The sequence below is a fragment of the Stegodyphus dumicola genome, chromosome 3 (genome assembly GCF_044657685.1).
Source record: "Stegodyphus dumicola isolate Sdum_Otavi_A_Nest chromosome 3, ASM4465768v1".
In the NCBI taxonomy this organism is placed as follows: Eukaryota; Metazoa; Arthropoda; class Arachnida; order Araneae; family Eresidae; genus Stegodyphus; species Stegodyphus dumicola.
The window spans coordinates 115977280-115994203 of NC_140770.1; the positions used below are offsets into that span (position 1 = coordinate 115977280).

The 16924-nt window shown below is 35.0% G+C and overlaps 1 protein-coding gene across 1 annotated transcript; it reads right to left on the reverse strand.

The window, feature by feature from the left end:
* Nucleotides 1–2243: 2243 nt before the first annotated feature.
* LOC118204597 (sn-1-specific diacylglycerol lipase ABHD11-like) lies at nucleotides 2244–14885 on the reverse strand. The gene is made up of 6 exons (XM_035376905.2): nucleotides 14726–14885; nucleotides 13646–13796; nucleotides 11191–11364; nucleotides 4550–4741; nucleotides 4212–4414; nucleotides 2244–2512 (listed from the first exon to the last, which is right to left on the reverse strand). The coding sequence occupies exons 1-6, from the start codon at nucleotides 14731–14733 to the stop codon at nucleotides 2374–2376; spliced, it is 867 nt and encodes a 288-aa protein (XP_035232796.1). The 5' UTR covers nucleotides 14734–14885; the 3' UTR covers nucleotides 2244–2373.
* Between the last annotated feature and the right edge of the window lie 2039 nt (nucleotides 14886–16924).

Below are 16924 nucleotides of genomic sequence, written 5' to 3' on the forward strand. Positions count from 1 at the left end.
AGAATTTTGCAGATTTTTCACTTCAAAAATTAATATTCTGAGACTTTCCTCTTTTACCTGTAAGTTTAATGATAATTTCCCGATGCAGTGACATGTTTTTCCTTGCGCCGCTATAATTTCCGTATTTTTGGTTTTAAATAATCGTAGCCTATAAAAATTCTTTTTGAAGAAATTTTCACTCATAAAATTTCCTTCTGCTCCTGTATCGATGAGGGCTTCTACTGGTACATCGCCAACCAGGACTTGTATAATTGGTAGCTGTGAGTTTTTTACGATGACCGTATTTAAATGTCTATTTGAGGGTTTTTTTGAAAACTTCCGGGGTCTGGACCCTCCCTTTCACAGGCCTCTCTACTCGTTTAAAGCTTTCCTTTCAATCTGTGCCTTCTGGGTACGCGGATGTTTATTTTCAAATTTTCTTTTTGAGCCTTGACCTTCGAGTTTCGATGAGTTAGCTTGATAGCTCTTTCCCCCATAAGAGCGATTTCCATTTCTGGTTTCCTCCTTCCTTCGGGTACTTTGAGAATATGTTTCCCCTCTCGCTTTTCCCGCTATTCTGCGATTTTGAAACTTCACCGCCAATTCGAAGAGTTCCTGCAATGTGCTTGGGTTTCTAATTTCAAAGTAGTCTTGAACAGCGGGTAACAATCTTGGCAAGATTATTTCAATAATCTCCGCATCGGGTTTCTTCCCATACAGCATATCCGTTAGCTTAATTTTTCGTAGAATAAAGTCCGTCAATTCTGCTATATCCCGTTGATAGGAACTATATAGTTCGGCTTCCAGCCGTGCGCGATCTTTCACTATGGGGAAGGCCTTTACTAACGAATTTTTGAAATTTTCAAATGTATATGTCTGGCTTCCAAATTCCCCTAATAAAAATTTGCCTATATTTTTCCACCATAGCGCGGCCTGTCCTCTTAGTGCTGATGTGGCGATGGCAACATTTTGTCTTTCAGGAACAAGGTAGAGCTGAAAGTGGTTTTCTAGACCTTCTAGAAATACCGCCACCGAATTTTTTCCGTCGAAATGGACGTTTGGCTGGATTGACGCTCTCAAAGTCTGGACCAGGTATCCAAATCCTTCCAACTGGTTTGTCATTTCTTGGTGTTGTCCAGCGGCTTCCATCCAATTTTCGGCCATTTCAGTTCGATAAGTGTTCGGGCGCCAATGTAACGTTGCGCGCCTCCAACTTGCACGCAACCAAGAGGTGACTGTGAAAACTGGATAAAAGACAGAGTCTTGTGAAGGGTTTAAGTCCCTTTTTATTCAACGTAAAAATTTACAATTGCGTGCTCTTGACGCTCACAGACTGCGCCAACTCGGCGGTCAAATAAAAATAATAACCTGAAAAGAAACTAAAGACAAGACTCTAACTACGAGGCTCTCTAAAAATAACTAACTCACCGCGTTTTACAATACCGCTGCTAATTCAGCAGACTTGAAGCTCACTTGAACGATTAACACTACTTCCCGCCAAGCACATAGGCCGAAACGCGGGGTTCTTCAATTTCTCGCTAACTACCTCCGCGCTCGTGAAGTAAGAATATCACACACCGAACTCGTTTCCTTTCTATTTAAATCAGAATACTTCCGCTGATAATTTGAATCCTTGCGCGTTCTACTAAAATTTACATATTCTGGCATTGGCAGTTCCAGGGGAAAGTAAGGCTTGACAGGAAAGATAATTTAAACTTAAAATAAATGTTAGTTAAAATAAATATAAACCCTACAAAGGATACAAGAAGAAAGAGTCATATCAAAGATCACTACGAGTTTATCATCATTTAGAAGACCTAGAAAGAGATTTCATGTTACAGATATGATTTACCATAAATCAAGATTACCATAAATCACGAAAGCGACCAGAAAACAAACTAAGAAGGAAATTAGCGATATCGAGTACCTTCTGTGCATATCAAAAAGGAAAAATTCTGAATCAGAGAACGCTGACGAAGCATTTAATAATTTTTTAACCATATTTCATCTGAAGCAATAAATCGACGGTTATTTTCATAGCCCATACAGTAAACTGATTTCGTATACATATAAAAATATCAAACATAAAAGGAATTGGGGAAAATTGTTCAAATTTAGACAAAGAAAATGTAAGTGTATTGAAAAGAACAACGTATTTAATTATTCCTTCGTAATATATACTATACTCCTCACTACTTGGCTTGTAAGACAATTTCCTAAAAAAGAAAGGTTTTCATTTTCTTTTATACAGAATAGAACTCACATTATATTAAATCATATTTATTACATTAAGAATCAGTTATACAATTTTCTACAAGGCACTTTTAAGCTCTGAAATATGAGGTAATGCTTCCAATGTATAGCAAAAATTCAGCTTTCGATTCTTATTCAACATCAGGCTCGGGAAAAGAATTTCAAAACTGCAGCTGTGAATTCCTGAGGACAATCTATGTGCACACCATGGGCTGCTTCTTCGATTGGCTCGAATTCAGCGTTTGGGAAAAAGTTCTTTGTGTATGGTTCATCGGCTCCTCTGAAAAAGATAAAAGGTTTCGTATTTATTTGTGATTTTTCGTATTATTCGTGATTTATTTGACAAAGAATGTATTTTTTTAAAATTTGCTTTAGCATATTTTATAAGCAAAAATTCAATATTTTGCTGTCAAGCTTCGTAACGTTCTCAGGAATCTTAATGGGGTGATTAAATGAAAATGCTATTTCTAAATAAAAAAAAATTGCTTTGCAATTAGTCGCTTTTAAAATGTTCAAAGTCCACGAGTTTAAGACACAGAAAATTAAAATTAAAGTGCCTCAGAAGAACATGACAAAGTTGGAATTAGTAGGGCTAAACTGTGTATAGGAATAAATATCATTTTGTAGCAATTCTATTCTACAAAGGAATGTTTGACATTCCTGAAGATGTACGTAAAATTTAAGTACCAACGCAGTACCCACCAGAATTAAGTATCCGCCAAAAATGAAAGGATTGCGCGAACGTCAGGAAACATTCGAGTTAAATGAGTGATGAATGATGGCTATTGTCTACGAATGAATTAAGTTGCATGTATCAGTCCTTTTGAAACAACAGCAGTACTAGAAAACATTGAGACTGTGAGGCAGACACAGATTCGAGATTTTCCTGGCTGTGGATCGAGACTCAATACCAAGCCAAGTTTCTTAGATGGTAGTTTGGTACTTTCATATTTATTCTTATGAGATTATAGTTATTTAATAATTTAAAAGAACGTGAATAGGAAAACAAAGTGACAGAAATTCTCTTTTTTGCTTTTACAGAAAATGTGCCGGAACCTTGCTTAGTTTCCGGTTAAGTGAATAAATAAAACTTTCGATAGTAGTCGAGTATCACCCAAGACAACTGAGGATTTTTGGCATTTTAAATAAGATATATTACAATGTAGCGCAGTGGTGTAAGGTTTGGAAACATAGACCCATAAGTCTTTGAGGAAGGTGCACAAGTTGTAATTGTGACTTCTGATCTCTATGTCTTAATACTACGAGGCTTCCTGTTACCAGAATTAAGTAGACGTGACATTAATATACGCCAATATGGTTTCAACAAAAGCAGATCGTCCGTAGCGTTTATGGAGGTGGTGAAATGTTCCTCTGCTACGTCATAGCTCGAGCTGGTAGTTTGTCATGGCTTCCTCAATTTCCTAGCCTTTCTCTCAGTTATTATTTCCTTTGAGATCGCTTGAAAAAAAGCATTGCCTCTCGACAGACCTCAAACATGCAATAAACTTCAAATTAATGTTCGTTAGGAAGTGATGACAATACCCCACGTCCTGATACAGCGCGCAATGGAGAACCTCAAGCCTAGGTTACAAAAACGTTTACAGAAAAGAGGTGAGCATGATATTATCGTTAAGATGCAATGAACAGGCAATTATATATTTATAAATGGAATACACAGAATATCAAACATCCATTGTTTATTTAAAATTTCTAATAATTAAAATGTATAGTGTTTTTAAAAAATCTCTTTCTTCTGGAAGTAAACTTTTAGTTTGAGCATCCCTTCTGTAACTTAATTATACTGACGTCCTATATGTTATAATGTACTTTATACTTTACACTAACACCATCTAACAAATACCATTATAAATAACGAAGAACTTCTTTATCTTCTAATATTTCTTAGATAATTTGTTTAAGGAAGAGGTGTAATATGCTGATAGCTTTGTCTTTATTGATTGAAGAAAAGAAATACTTACACCAAGAAAGGAGAAAATTTTCCGTAAATGAAGAGAGCCGGACCATCATAAACGCCAGTAGGTTCAGACATTAAAGTCTCTTCATTCTTCACTGCATTCAATATTACTTTAATGTTGGCTTTAAAATCATAGCGGCCATTTGGATTGCGTTTGAGAGCAATAATTTGAGGGTCAACATTGCCACGTCTTTTTAACAAATCTTTCTACAATAGAAAAATACATACTTATTTAATTCATCAGATGCTATTTGTAAATTACGCAACTTAGAATTAATTTGATTTTAATTGCGAAAGTAAAATGACCATTTTAAGCAACTGCTTGCAAGATAAATGAATTACCATTTCTGCGGCTAAGTGCTTGTAAAGGAACTCAAGAATGAATTTCTTAGCACCGTTTTCATCTACATCTGTTGGCATTTGCTCAATAGCTTGTTGTCCCAGAGATATGTACTTAATTACGACATCCATTATAGGTTTGGACACTTTTCTTACTGTCATATCTTCTACAATGATCATCTCAACTCTTTCTTTCTGAAATTGATGTTGCATATATTACAACAATAAAAGTAGGAGATAAACAAATACAAAATTCTGAGATAATCACAGTTTTACACAGTTTTCGTCGTGTATTTATCCTGAACTGTGAAACTTCATATCTTTATGTAACACACAGGTAACTCTCGATCAACCAAGACGGACTTACATGGTGGAGTATTAGACAAACTCTGTCTAAAAAGCAGGATAAATCCGTTTATTGCAAAACGATAAAAAAATTGCTGTCTCAGACCTTCATCGTAAACTAAAACTATATATCGGAAACAGAAAGAGAAATATGTTCGAGGTAACAACAGTGAAAGCAGATAATGCCATAGTGTTTGGGAACCGTTTTTGTCCACAACCGTATTCACAACTTCATAATTTAATTATACCTAGTTCGAAATATATAAACATTTTACAATAAAAAACAGTTTCATCTGGTATTTTTAACGGGAGTTTAAACTCAATGACATTGCTCAAATTCTTTTGTTAATATTATGATTATGTCATTTACAACTTAGTTTTTTCCAATATACCTTTATATACTGTGTGTTCATTTCGTTTGGAATACTGATTTAATTTAAGCAATCAAATGAATTCTTTTTTCATATTAAACAGATCGAAAGTGTACATGAATTGTTAAAAGAAGTATTTCCGTTAATTATAATATGAGACATTTCTTTTTCTACGTTCATTTCAATATTCTCCGATTAACTGCGATTAAGTTAACCATGGACGTTGTTCCCAGTATTACCCTAGTTAATCAATAGCTGTCAATAGTACTAAAATTTCACGATATTAACCTTCCGAGAAACTGTAAAGCTTCACACAAGATCAGGAATAAAATTATATTTTGTTCACTATAATTCCAAAACGACCTTCTCACTTTGCACCTTTATTCCGTTTTTTCCAATACACTTCTAACCTGAAATCTGATTCATTGGAAAGCAGCTGAAATTTCATGTTTAGTGAGTTATAAAACCATTCTTCTATGTTGAATATCACTGGAACAAGCTTCGACGCCCCCCCAATAGAGTTGTCATGAAATAAACATTAATAATATACCAGGAGAATTTAAATAATAAATAAGAAGAATTCGAATGATACGATTGCATAAATTACAGACATGACAATGGAAATATTTTACTATAAAAAAATCATGTCTCAATATTATGATAAACGTTCACTGAAGATCACACAGGTTTAAAAAACGTGAGACATTTGCAACAGAATAGCGTTTAGAATACAGATCAACAAATCCCATTCTTTACATATTTTATTTAAAAGACTGGAGATAAGCTAACAACATATGAAATTATGCGCAACGGGTCAATTGCATTATTATGCTATCTATTAATGTTTGAAACTTACAGAAAACCAAACGTACTGATTGAAAAATTGTATGTCTTATAATAAGTTCCTGATTATTACGCGATTGCACACTGCGGGGGAAAAAAGGGGGACAGTTCTATATTCCCCTTTCTACTGGGCCGATTGACAAAATTCAACTTGACCTTTTTTTCATGTCTCGAAAGCGCGACTTAGGATATATATTAGATTTATATATAGCGTTGTTCTAACATAGGTACACTCATGTCCATAAATTAAGGATAATTCGGTGTCACGCGGAAATCGAACTCTTAAATAAATATATCACCTGTAAAATCACTACACACAACTTCAAGAATTATATGCAAATTTCAGGAAGTAACCAGATGACACCTATGGTACTTCACAATGACGAGAGTGTAAGAGAGTGATATATAAGGAAAACAGGCAAAGAAGTAAAATTGTTCGCAGGCGCTTTATAAGCATTTCAGTGCAATAACCGAATAGTTATGACACAAAGGACGCATTTGGATGATTTTTTACGTGGTAGAATTATCGGCCGTCTGGAATGTTGGCGTACCCAACTGGAAGTATCAGACGAACTTGGAAATGCCCAGAGTGTCATCTCCAGGCTTTGGCAACGATTCCAAGATGATGGTGAGTAGACGTTACAGCACAGATCGCCCCAGAGTTACAACGCCGAATGAGGACCGGTATTTGGCAGTTACTGCCAAAAGAAACAGGCGGAGCACAGCCTCAGACCTATCTCGTCAGCTCTCTTCAGCCGGCAATTTCAAGGCAGACCGTGTACAGATGCTTAGGGCAGATTGGTCTATATGCTGGTAGACCTGTCAGATGCGTTCCATTTACTGCAACTCACTGTCGCCTGCGGTTAGCCTGGAGTAGAGAGCATGCATCGTGGACACCGCAACAGTGGTCTTTTGTGATGTTTTCCGACGAATCCAGGTTTAGCTTGCAGCCTGATTCTCGCCGGACTTTCATATGGAGAGCTCCAGGTACCCGTTACCACCAAGAAAACATCATTGAACGACACCACTACGGTGGTGCAGGAGTGCTCGTTTGGGGTGGAATTATTCTGGTTTCCAGAACTGAGGTGCATGTTCAAATTGGAACCATGACAAGCCAAATCTATCGGGACGTCATTCTGGAACAACATGTACGTTTGTTTCGGGGCGCCATGGGCGCACAATTTGTGTTTATGGATGACAACGCCCGTCCTCACTGTGCAAACATCGTAAGCGAATGCCTTCAATCGGAGGATATCACCCGTATGGACAGGACAGCATTCTCACCGGACTTGAATCCAGTAAAGCACGTGTGGGACATGCTTGGCCGACGAGTTGCAGCCCGTCAACCTCCTCCTACATGTCTACCGAAACTTCGGAGAGCATTGCTTATTGAGTGATGTAATATCCCCCAAGATCAGATCGATAATTTGATACTCAGCATATCTAGGCGTTGTACGGACTGTATTGCATCGTCTGGGGGACATACAATGTATTAACAATCATACCAAACATGTAATATTGGTTTTTTGTAAATCTTTTTTTTTTTTTTTTTTTTTTGTAATTTACTCCAGGGAGAAAAAATTGCTAATTTTTATTTTAAATATCAAACATATAGCATCTTTTTTTTTTTGCTCTTTACCTTTTGTTTAATAAATAAGCTTTACAAATAAGTCAAATTTGTTTTGCTTCTAACTCTTCCTTTGCCTGATTTTGCATTATCCTTAATTTATGGACATGTGTGTATTTTGACACGAAATCGGACTTTTTCTGAAATAACATACCAATTTTTTTTTCCATATTTCGATTCTACGACTCAAATTATACCTAGATATTAAATTTTGGAAAATTTGGTGCGAAATTTACAGAGAAACTCAAAAATTTTTGCGCAATTGTTTTCAGTTTGCGCCACGAATAATTCACTTGCCGAACTTCTTAATATATAGCAACCAATTTTCCTTTCCTTTCCATTATGGCGGAGCGGAAAAAAATGCACCTTGTTTCTGTCTTTTTACATTGTGCATAAGGGGGGTAAAAGTCACATCGTTCTTACTTATAAATAATTTTAGCAAAGTGTCTAAACAACATTTGATGTTTTATCGCTTTCAAGAAATATGCCAAATTTCAAATCGTGCCAATATACAAATTCACGTATATCTTCCGAAATTTTGAATAAAATACTATAATGTTTTGTAGGTATGTTTAGAAATGTGTCTACTTTAAAGTGATGGTAAATTTTTCATAGATTATAATCCAATTTTTTGGAAACATTTATAAAAATTATTTAAAAATACAAATTTAAATTTTCTTTACAAATTTAAAAAATAAATCATAAAAAATGGGTGAATTTTATTTGGAATGATCCTGAATTTCGAAAGTTGAAAGGAAGAATCAAACAAGTTTAATAAAAAAGAGAGTAATACCAAACTCAATTAACATTGAGGAGCTAAAATTTTGAGAGCTTAAGTTTTTAAAAACTATTCTTTAAAAACTATATTTACAAAACTCGGTAGTTTGGCGTAATTTGAGTCATAGAATCGAAATATGGAAAAAAAAATTGGTATGTTATTTCAGAAAAAGTCCGATTTTGTGTCAAAATTCCTATATTAGGACAACGCTTTATATAAATCTAATACATACCCTAAGTCGCTTTTTTGAGACATAAAAAAAGCAAGTTAAATTTCGTTAATCGGCCGAGTAGAACAGGAGAAATAGAACTGTCCCTCTTTTTTTTTTTTTTTTTTTTTTTTTCCGGCTCAGTGTAGATTGCGCTACTTTGCAAATTCTAAATAACTGGTTCCCTAACAGTACTGGTAATAAATACAGTACATTTTATAGAATAAATAACTGGTACACCTGAAAGAAAATATTTTTCTCTGTGTATTAATTTCCTTCTCGCATATTTTGCCAGTTTAGGACAAATAGTAGAGAGCAGGCTTAGCGTGTTTAAAAAATTAAAAAATTTGAGGTTCGAATTTCCATTGCCTTGTTGCAAGATGAATCCCCTTCCTTGCCTTAAAGTAAAATTTATCTTATTTCAGAGTATATATTAACCTCTTCGTCATCCGTAACGCGTCTAGCGCGTTCAAGTGAAACTTCCGCAGGGCGGCCGTAACGCTCTTCAAGCGTTCTTCTACATTTTAAAACTTTTAAACGTTTAAAACGCTTTCTAAATGTTTATTTTTTGAGTTTTTATTTTTATTTTATATATTTTTTTGTTTTAATACCTCCTAGATTGCAGCACTAATCAGGCATTCTATTTCTAATTGAATTTGCCCCGGATTTTATGAATATTCGCAATATTTTACATAAGATACAAGACAGTGAGAGATGGCTTCAACGTCTACTCAGCAGAAAAAGAGAAAAAATGAGGTTGTGAATTGGAAAGACAAGAAGGATATACGTTTGATGAGTACAGTCCATAATAACTCGATGATTGATATTGGAACACGGAAAAGAACTGTAAAAAAATCAATAATTGTAAAAGATTACAACAACAAAATAAGAGGAGTGGACCGCCTGGATCAGATGTTATCAAATTAATCCTGCTGTGAGAAATAAGCAGAGATATTATTACTTTTCCATTATGCTTTATTTCCTTATAATTTTACTTAATATTCATTTACATTCATCCACTACGAAAGTTATGTATGTGCAAAGAAAACAACATTACACGCTGCGAAAAACAAAGGTTAAGCGAAAGGGTTAAGCTTCCAAATGTACAAGTGAGAAGTGAAGGAGAGCGGAAACTTCTGGAGGCTACCAAAAGTTAGCAGGAATTGTCTCATCCCTTTCTTTGTTACAACAAAAATAATTTTGGCACGGCTAGACTAAGACTGAGAATACGTAAATGGTATATTACTGATAAATGATTTCTAATACATAGTGAACAGATTGAGCTTACAGATGTTAAGCGTATTTACTAACTAAACACGTAAATTTAGAGCATAATATGTAGGATAATACTGATTAACCTAATATTAAAACTGAATTAACTTGCTTCAAAGAATAATAAACTGTCCACATTTAGATATGAATGAATCCCCTGCAATAATTTTGCTCTGCTTCAAATGAATGGTTTGTATGTTCTACAGACGGTTATTTTGATAATTACGAATGCGGACTCATGTAAACATTTGAAATATATGAAACAAAACCATTTTAAATAATTTCAAGCATTCAGATGTGAAGAAAATGACCATGAGAATGAAAACCGACTGTGGTGTAAGAATGTTTCAAATGTTTCACATTCATCAAAGATTTCATATAACTTTTCATTACTAGTATTTAATAAAAAAAATTTTAATTTTATTTTAAGAAAATCTTTAAAAGTTTTAAGACTTTATTTCTTTATACTGCATTTTTCACAGAAAAATATTTTAACGCCTTATTAAATAAAATAATATTTAATAATCTATCTTTTCTTAAATGATTCGCTTTCAACCCATACAGGAATTACCATATATTTTAACTTTATTTGTTATTCAGCCGATATAGTACTGTTTAACTATCAATAAATCTGATCTTCACTCCTATAAGTGCTGGCTGGATGCCTGCATAATCTTTGAAATATCTTTGATGATATCTTTGAAACGTAGTTTTCTGAATTTAGAATTAACGTGTCATAGACAAATGGAATGACAGTTAGTGAAAAATTAATATTTTTCACTAACATATATAAATATCTTTGATGATATCTTTGAAACGTAGTTTTCTGAATTTAGAATTAACGTGTCATAGACAAATGGAATGACAGTTAGTGAAAAATTAATGCTGCATTTAAAATCTTGTTCTCCAATTTGGTCAATTCAGTTCCAGTACATCTTGCAGGCTTTTATGTTCCTCACTTTAAAAATGTTATGTGTTTTTGCCCACGCACCCGTTTCACCATACTAACGACTAAACGGTCGTTCTCCAGCCTCCTTTCCCAAACTTGAAAATTATATATATATAATTTTAATTTGCATTAACTTTAAAGTTGCTTTTCCCGAATAGAGAAGGTTTGTTAAATTCATAAATAAAATTTAAATTATTATTTAAATTTCTAATTATTTAAAAAATTATTATTATTATTTTTTAAATAGTTACGTTTTTAAGAGCTGTCTTGATGGCAGTTATTCCACCCATGCTATGTCCCAACAAAACAGCTTTGGGAATGTTCATTGTGTCCATGAAGTGCACCAAATCATTGGAATTGATATCGAAGTTGAACACATCTGACCGTTCGCTGTCGCCATGATTTCTTGCATCTAACAGGTACACCTGAAAGAAAATGACAAATAATTTCAAATAGTAATAATTTAAATTTTCTAAAAGGATAACAATCGGATTATGTGCTGCTGTTATTGGGTCTTAACCTCAAAGACAACAATAACATTAATTAAAGCCTTTAATATACCACCCAAAGACAACATAATAGCAATTAAAGTCACTAATATACAAATTTAAATTACACTCGCGCTAAAAGTTTAAGCAACAAACGCTAAAGGAAAAGATCCGAATGCAAAAAAGGGAATTAAAATATAAAGTTTACCAGTGAGGTAGAATTTACATTGCCGAATGCAAATAGGCAACCAAAATTAGCATAAAACGCAATCCTTAAAAAAATATCACTCACATTAGAACGCTTTAAAAAGGATCATGGATGACTGATGCGTCAGTTCGCAAGGAGCGATAGTTCTGGGTAATCCCAGATAACTATTAAAGCGGAAAGCACCATCCGCACGAAGACACCATCTACACGATGAAATGCGTTGGTGGACTGTCATGATGTTGTAAGCTGGTGCAAGAGAATCCACTGTTGCGAGAGAACTAAATGTGCATCAGAGTGCCATCAGTGGTCTGTGGAATCGTTACCAAAGGGTACAAGACTCCTGTAGAAGACATGGACCTGGAAGGCGGAAGATTACTACTACAAAGGGAGGACGGTCACTTCCTTTTGCTCTGTGCAAGATGCAGTAGATCACTAACAGCACGACAACTGGCGTCGTATCACTCTGCTGATGTAGAAGAGCCCATATCCCACCAAACTAAGTTGACTACAAGAAGGCGGACTGTACTCCTACACCAACGACCTGTGACTCTCCATATCCACGTTGATTCCGCAGATTCAAGCTCTTCGACTCAAATCAAATGCAATACCTCGTAAAGTAAGGCAGTTCCGAGGAGCCAACAAGGAACAAAATCAGCATATTAAAAAAAAAAACCACAGTAGCTGAAACGAAAGCATTTTATGCAGCAGCAGTATGGCCGCAACCAATGGGAAGAATGAAATTTGAATACTAATAATTCTTAGCAAGACTGATACTACTTGCATACAAGCATTCCATACCGCACCGCGCGCATAGTGACAATTCGTCCTCGTGATTAGTTATGTCTTCCGATGACATCATTTCGTCTGTGATTAAGAATGCCTTGGCCTCGAGAGTACATCTTCATACTGCTTTTTTTGCATTTTGATTGTGGAAACGAAAAGTCTATTATTATTAATGAAATGAGCAGCACGTGTACTATGAGTTTGCACGTGTACTATGAGATTACTATGAGATTGCATTTCTTACGACACTATAGTTGAGTAGATTTAATATAAAAGATGCAGAATTTTTGAAAAAGAATAATAATAAATTTTTCCAGTATGCTAATTGCGTAAAAGTGTATTAATGTCGAGTATGGAGGTTACCAGTAAATGAATTTTTGATTAAAAACCATTCATATTAAAAGTATTATCATTTCATTACTTCATGTCCATTATGTATTCATTCTCTGCAGAAAGTAAATTCGGAACGCATGAGACAAATTAGTTTTCGCAAATAGGAAAGGAAGGTTTTAAGCAAAACATCCACATCTGCTGCATATTGCAGCCATGCTCATAGAAAAGCTATTGTTTAAATAATTATCCGTACAAGTAATTAAAACAAATGTAAAGAGCGAAACAAAATGAATATTATCTGTTTTATCGATGCATTGAAGCATAAAACAATCTATGTATTTTTAAAGCGGAATGCTCTTAACATTGAAATAGCGCACGTAGTTACGAAGGAAATATTTCTTTCAATGTGAAAGGAACAGAATGTAATGAAATTACACTTTACGGACAGAAAATCGCTTTACAGCTGAGTCGAGACGCAGTGTGCTTTGCTTTTTGTTCTAAATTCATAAACCCAGCTCTTTACATCAACTAAGCACTGATTGCTTCTGATAACAATAGATCTCTAAAGATGCTATTCCGTGAAACAGGAAGGTCATCTGTAGGAAGCTACCTGAAAATTTTTTGTTGCTTTACTGAAAGAAAAAAAGGAAAATTTCAACACGTCACTGTAACTCGCACTCAGGGAAAACGTTCCCCAGAAATCCAGCTCAAGTGTTATTACGCCAAGATATTCTCAAACGTAGAAGTAATGATGTCATCGGAAAGTATTGCCAGAACATTGGCAATACAGAAATTACTAACTACGCAAGCACCATTACCATTTTTTCTAAAAAATAATTAATGAAGTGATTACAATGATTCTTATAATTCACGAACTTAAAATAATTTTCTTACCTTTCTTTTCGTTTCGTTGGCAAGTTTTTGGGGGATATCACCCCAAGCATCGCTGGAAAGTGTACACGCATGTAAGAAAATAATCGGCGATTTATCTCCGGCGCCGGTAACAGGTTCAACTGTTTTATATGCCAGTCTCACGGGAACGTAGCTGAAAATAAATTGCACTTTTTCAGTGTAGCATAACTACAAACACTTTCATAAAAATTGTAAATGATACTTTTAAAAATATATTCGACTCCTCAGATTATACCAAGATAACAAGACTTCATTCATGTATATTTCAATTGAATACATGAAATGTTTGACTGAGCTGAATTTTATTTACAGAACCCTTTTTAATTAAATTTGGAAAACTGGCTATGCTATTTGTAGTAACGCTAAAAAACAGGAGCCATAATCTGAATACAGAGCCATCACATAATTCACTGATAATCCAACAGTGTATAAGATGAAAGCGAAGAATATTAACAATCCAAATTAACCTAATAGACTTGAGCAGCTTCATTATTTTCTTAAAAAAAGATAATTAAAACTGACTTCAAGAAATTTACAGGATAGTATCTGTATCATTATTTAAAACTTGCTACCGAAGACAGAAAAGGAAATATGTAGATTAAAATATTAAAGAGATTACTTTCATTCTTCCAGAATTTATCTTTTCCGGACAATTTATTAGATTAAATTACCAAACACAGAAAAAACGCATATCTTGCAGTACGTTTCTGAGAAAATGATTCATACATAATATATACTTCAAACAAATTACCACAAAAATTACGTTTTCAATATATGTATGTCTATTTCAAAGGTATGCTTTCTGTTTAAAAGCTATTGAATCATTTCTAAACTGAGACTACTTAAACTAACCCAAAGGTATGTTTTTCTTAATTTATAAAAGTTGAACTATTAACTTATGACATGAGCTTTCTGCATTAGAAAAAACATTGTGCCAGTAGAGAAATATGTATAAAATGGGAAAATAAAGTAGTTAATAACATCTTCAGTATTCATTGATTTTATATTTGTGTGAATTGTTGAAGAGGTGGAGTACGATGATGCTAAATAATACAAGCTTACCTCGTCATATTTTCAAAAGGGATAATGAAACAAGTACACGCTAAACAACTGCAAACTGAGTAGTAACTTCTAGAAGCTGTTATAAAAGGGTTTTCCACTTCTAAATCTGCTGCTAATCTGCAATGTATGCACGTCAGAGGATGAGAAAAACACTCTTCCCCTCAACTGTTTATCTTCTGAGAACGATAAGAATTAGTATCTGTCATGAAGTGCTCTGATGCTCTCCCCTTCTAAGTATTACATTTTTCGAAAGAAGGCTTTGTATTTTGGAAATTTATATTAAATATAATTAGCTGCGATAAGTTGCTAAAAACAGAATTCCGTATACTATACTACGATAAGTCTTCGTTGTTGTTAATCTCACTTATCTGACCTAATCAGAACAGATCTAGAAATTTTATATTGCCAAGAAAAACAAGATTGTGTGTGTCATTGTCATGACATTGAGCATCATATAGGTGATAGTACTACTTTACCCAACTCCGCCCTAATTCTGATGGGCAGCATTGCGGAGCACGCGTTCGAGGTTTTTTTCCCACCCCTCTTCCCCTATTACCTTACAACTTGAGAGGCCTTTCTTCGACTCGCCTAGTATTTTTAGTTCCTCTTATGCTGCAGATACAGTATATAAGGTCCTCCCGAATTCTTAGCGTGCCTTCGTGGTGTACTGGTCTGCACGCTGGGCGCGTATTCCAGAAGTCCGTAGTTTGATTCCCGGAGGGGGCGTTGCTCATTTATCATCCCTCCTGCTTCCAAGAAATACCTAATGTCATTACAGTGGCGCCCGAACTAAAAGGGTGGATGATGATTTTCCACACCCAAAATTTGGCGATTGGGTCCCCTTGGCCTTTAAAAGGGGGAGTATATAAGGTATTTCTCCGGCCTTCTTAGCGTGCCTTGGTGGTGTAGTGGGCAGCACGCTCTATGCGTATTCGAGAAGTCCGTGGTCCCGGCGAGGGCATTGCTCATTTTTCAAGACTCCTGCTTCAAAATATCTAATGACTCTACAAAGTGTTGGTATTTATCAATATTTCCTACACTTTTTCTTGCTTAATTTATAAAATACGTTAAAAAATAATGTAAATTTAAATTATGAATTTAACAAACATTCTCTATTCGTAAAAAGCAACTTTAAAGTTAATGTAAATTTAAATAATATATATGTATTTTTCAAGTTTGGGAAAGGTCTTTTCTTAAGGTCTAAAGATAAGTCTTTTCTTAAGAGTCAGGATGATGCACTGGGGTTGGTTGCCGAGCCAGTTCAGCATCGTGAAAGCCAACACGCGTACATTGACTGAGTCTTTTCTTCGGATGCGCTTCGGAGTAGACAATATTTTAGGTTTGGTTTTAATTTATTGATTATGGCAAAGAAATAGTTAAGGGGAGGAATTCCTTCGTGGCTGACTTTCTAATGTAAACTTACTCGTATCCACGTTACACATGCAGAAAGCCATGAAAACGATACCAGTTCGAATTACCAGTGTTCAGCGACTTTATCACTCGACCTCTAGACAGTACCTTATGGTATAGCTCTTCAGAAGTGACTTGCTTCCTTCCCAGAATTTTTTATAATCAGTCTTTTCGTAACAATTATGTTTAGTTGACGCGTCCTTGGCGAATGCTTTCTCGGCTGTACAGTTCATTTAGTCAGTGCAAGCCATTATATTTTCGTTTTTCGTGTCATTTGAAAATTGATTTATAAGGTATTTTACAGACTTTCTTAGCGTGCCTTCTTGGTGTAGTGGTTCTGCACGCTGGGCCGGTATCCAGAGGTCCATGGTTCGATTCCCGGCGAAGGCGGTTGCTAATTTTTCATCTCTCCGGCCTCAAAAAAAAATCCAAATGTCTCTACAGTGGCGCCCGAACTAAAAGGGTGTTGGATGAGGTTTCTCCACACCCAGGATTTCACGTTTGGGTCCCCTAAAAACCCCAGTCGTCCTTTAAAAAGGAATGTATATAAGGCATATCTCCCGCCTTCCTAGCGTGCCTTCGTGATATAGTGGTTTGCACGCTGGGCCTGTATTCCAGAGGTCCGTTCGATTCCCGGCGAAGGCGGTTGCTAATTTTTCCTTTCCTTCTTCCAAAAAAAAAATTCTAATGTCTCTACAGATTATTTTTTTAATCATAGAATAATAAAGAAGAAATATATATGAAATTTTTTTTATTGCAAAGGCACTTGATTATGCATCTTTGGCACCC

Excerpts from the sequence above, each read along its gene's own strand:
- LOC118204597 (XM_035376905.2), bottom strand. Across the intron at positions 11,365-13,645 it reads CCAACGAAACGAAAAGAAAG|GTGTACCTGTTAGATGCAAG; the intron begins GTAAGAAAATTA and ends ATTTTCTTTCAG. Across the intron at positions 4,742-11,190 it reads TCAAGACAGCTCTTAAAAAC|AAAGAAAGAGTTGAGATGAT; the intron begins GTAACTATTTAA and ends CATCAATTTCAG.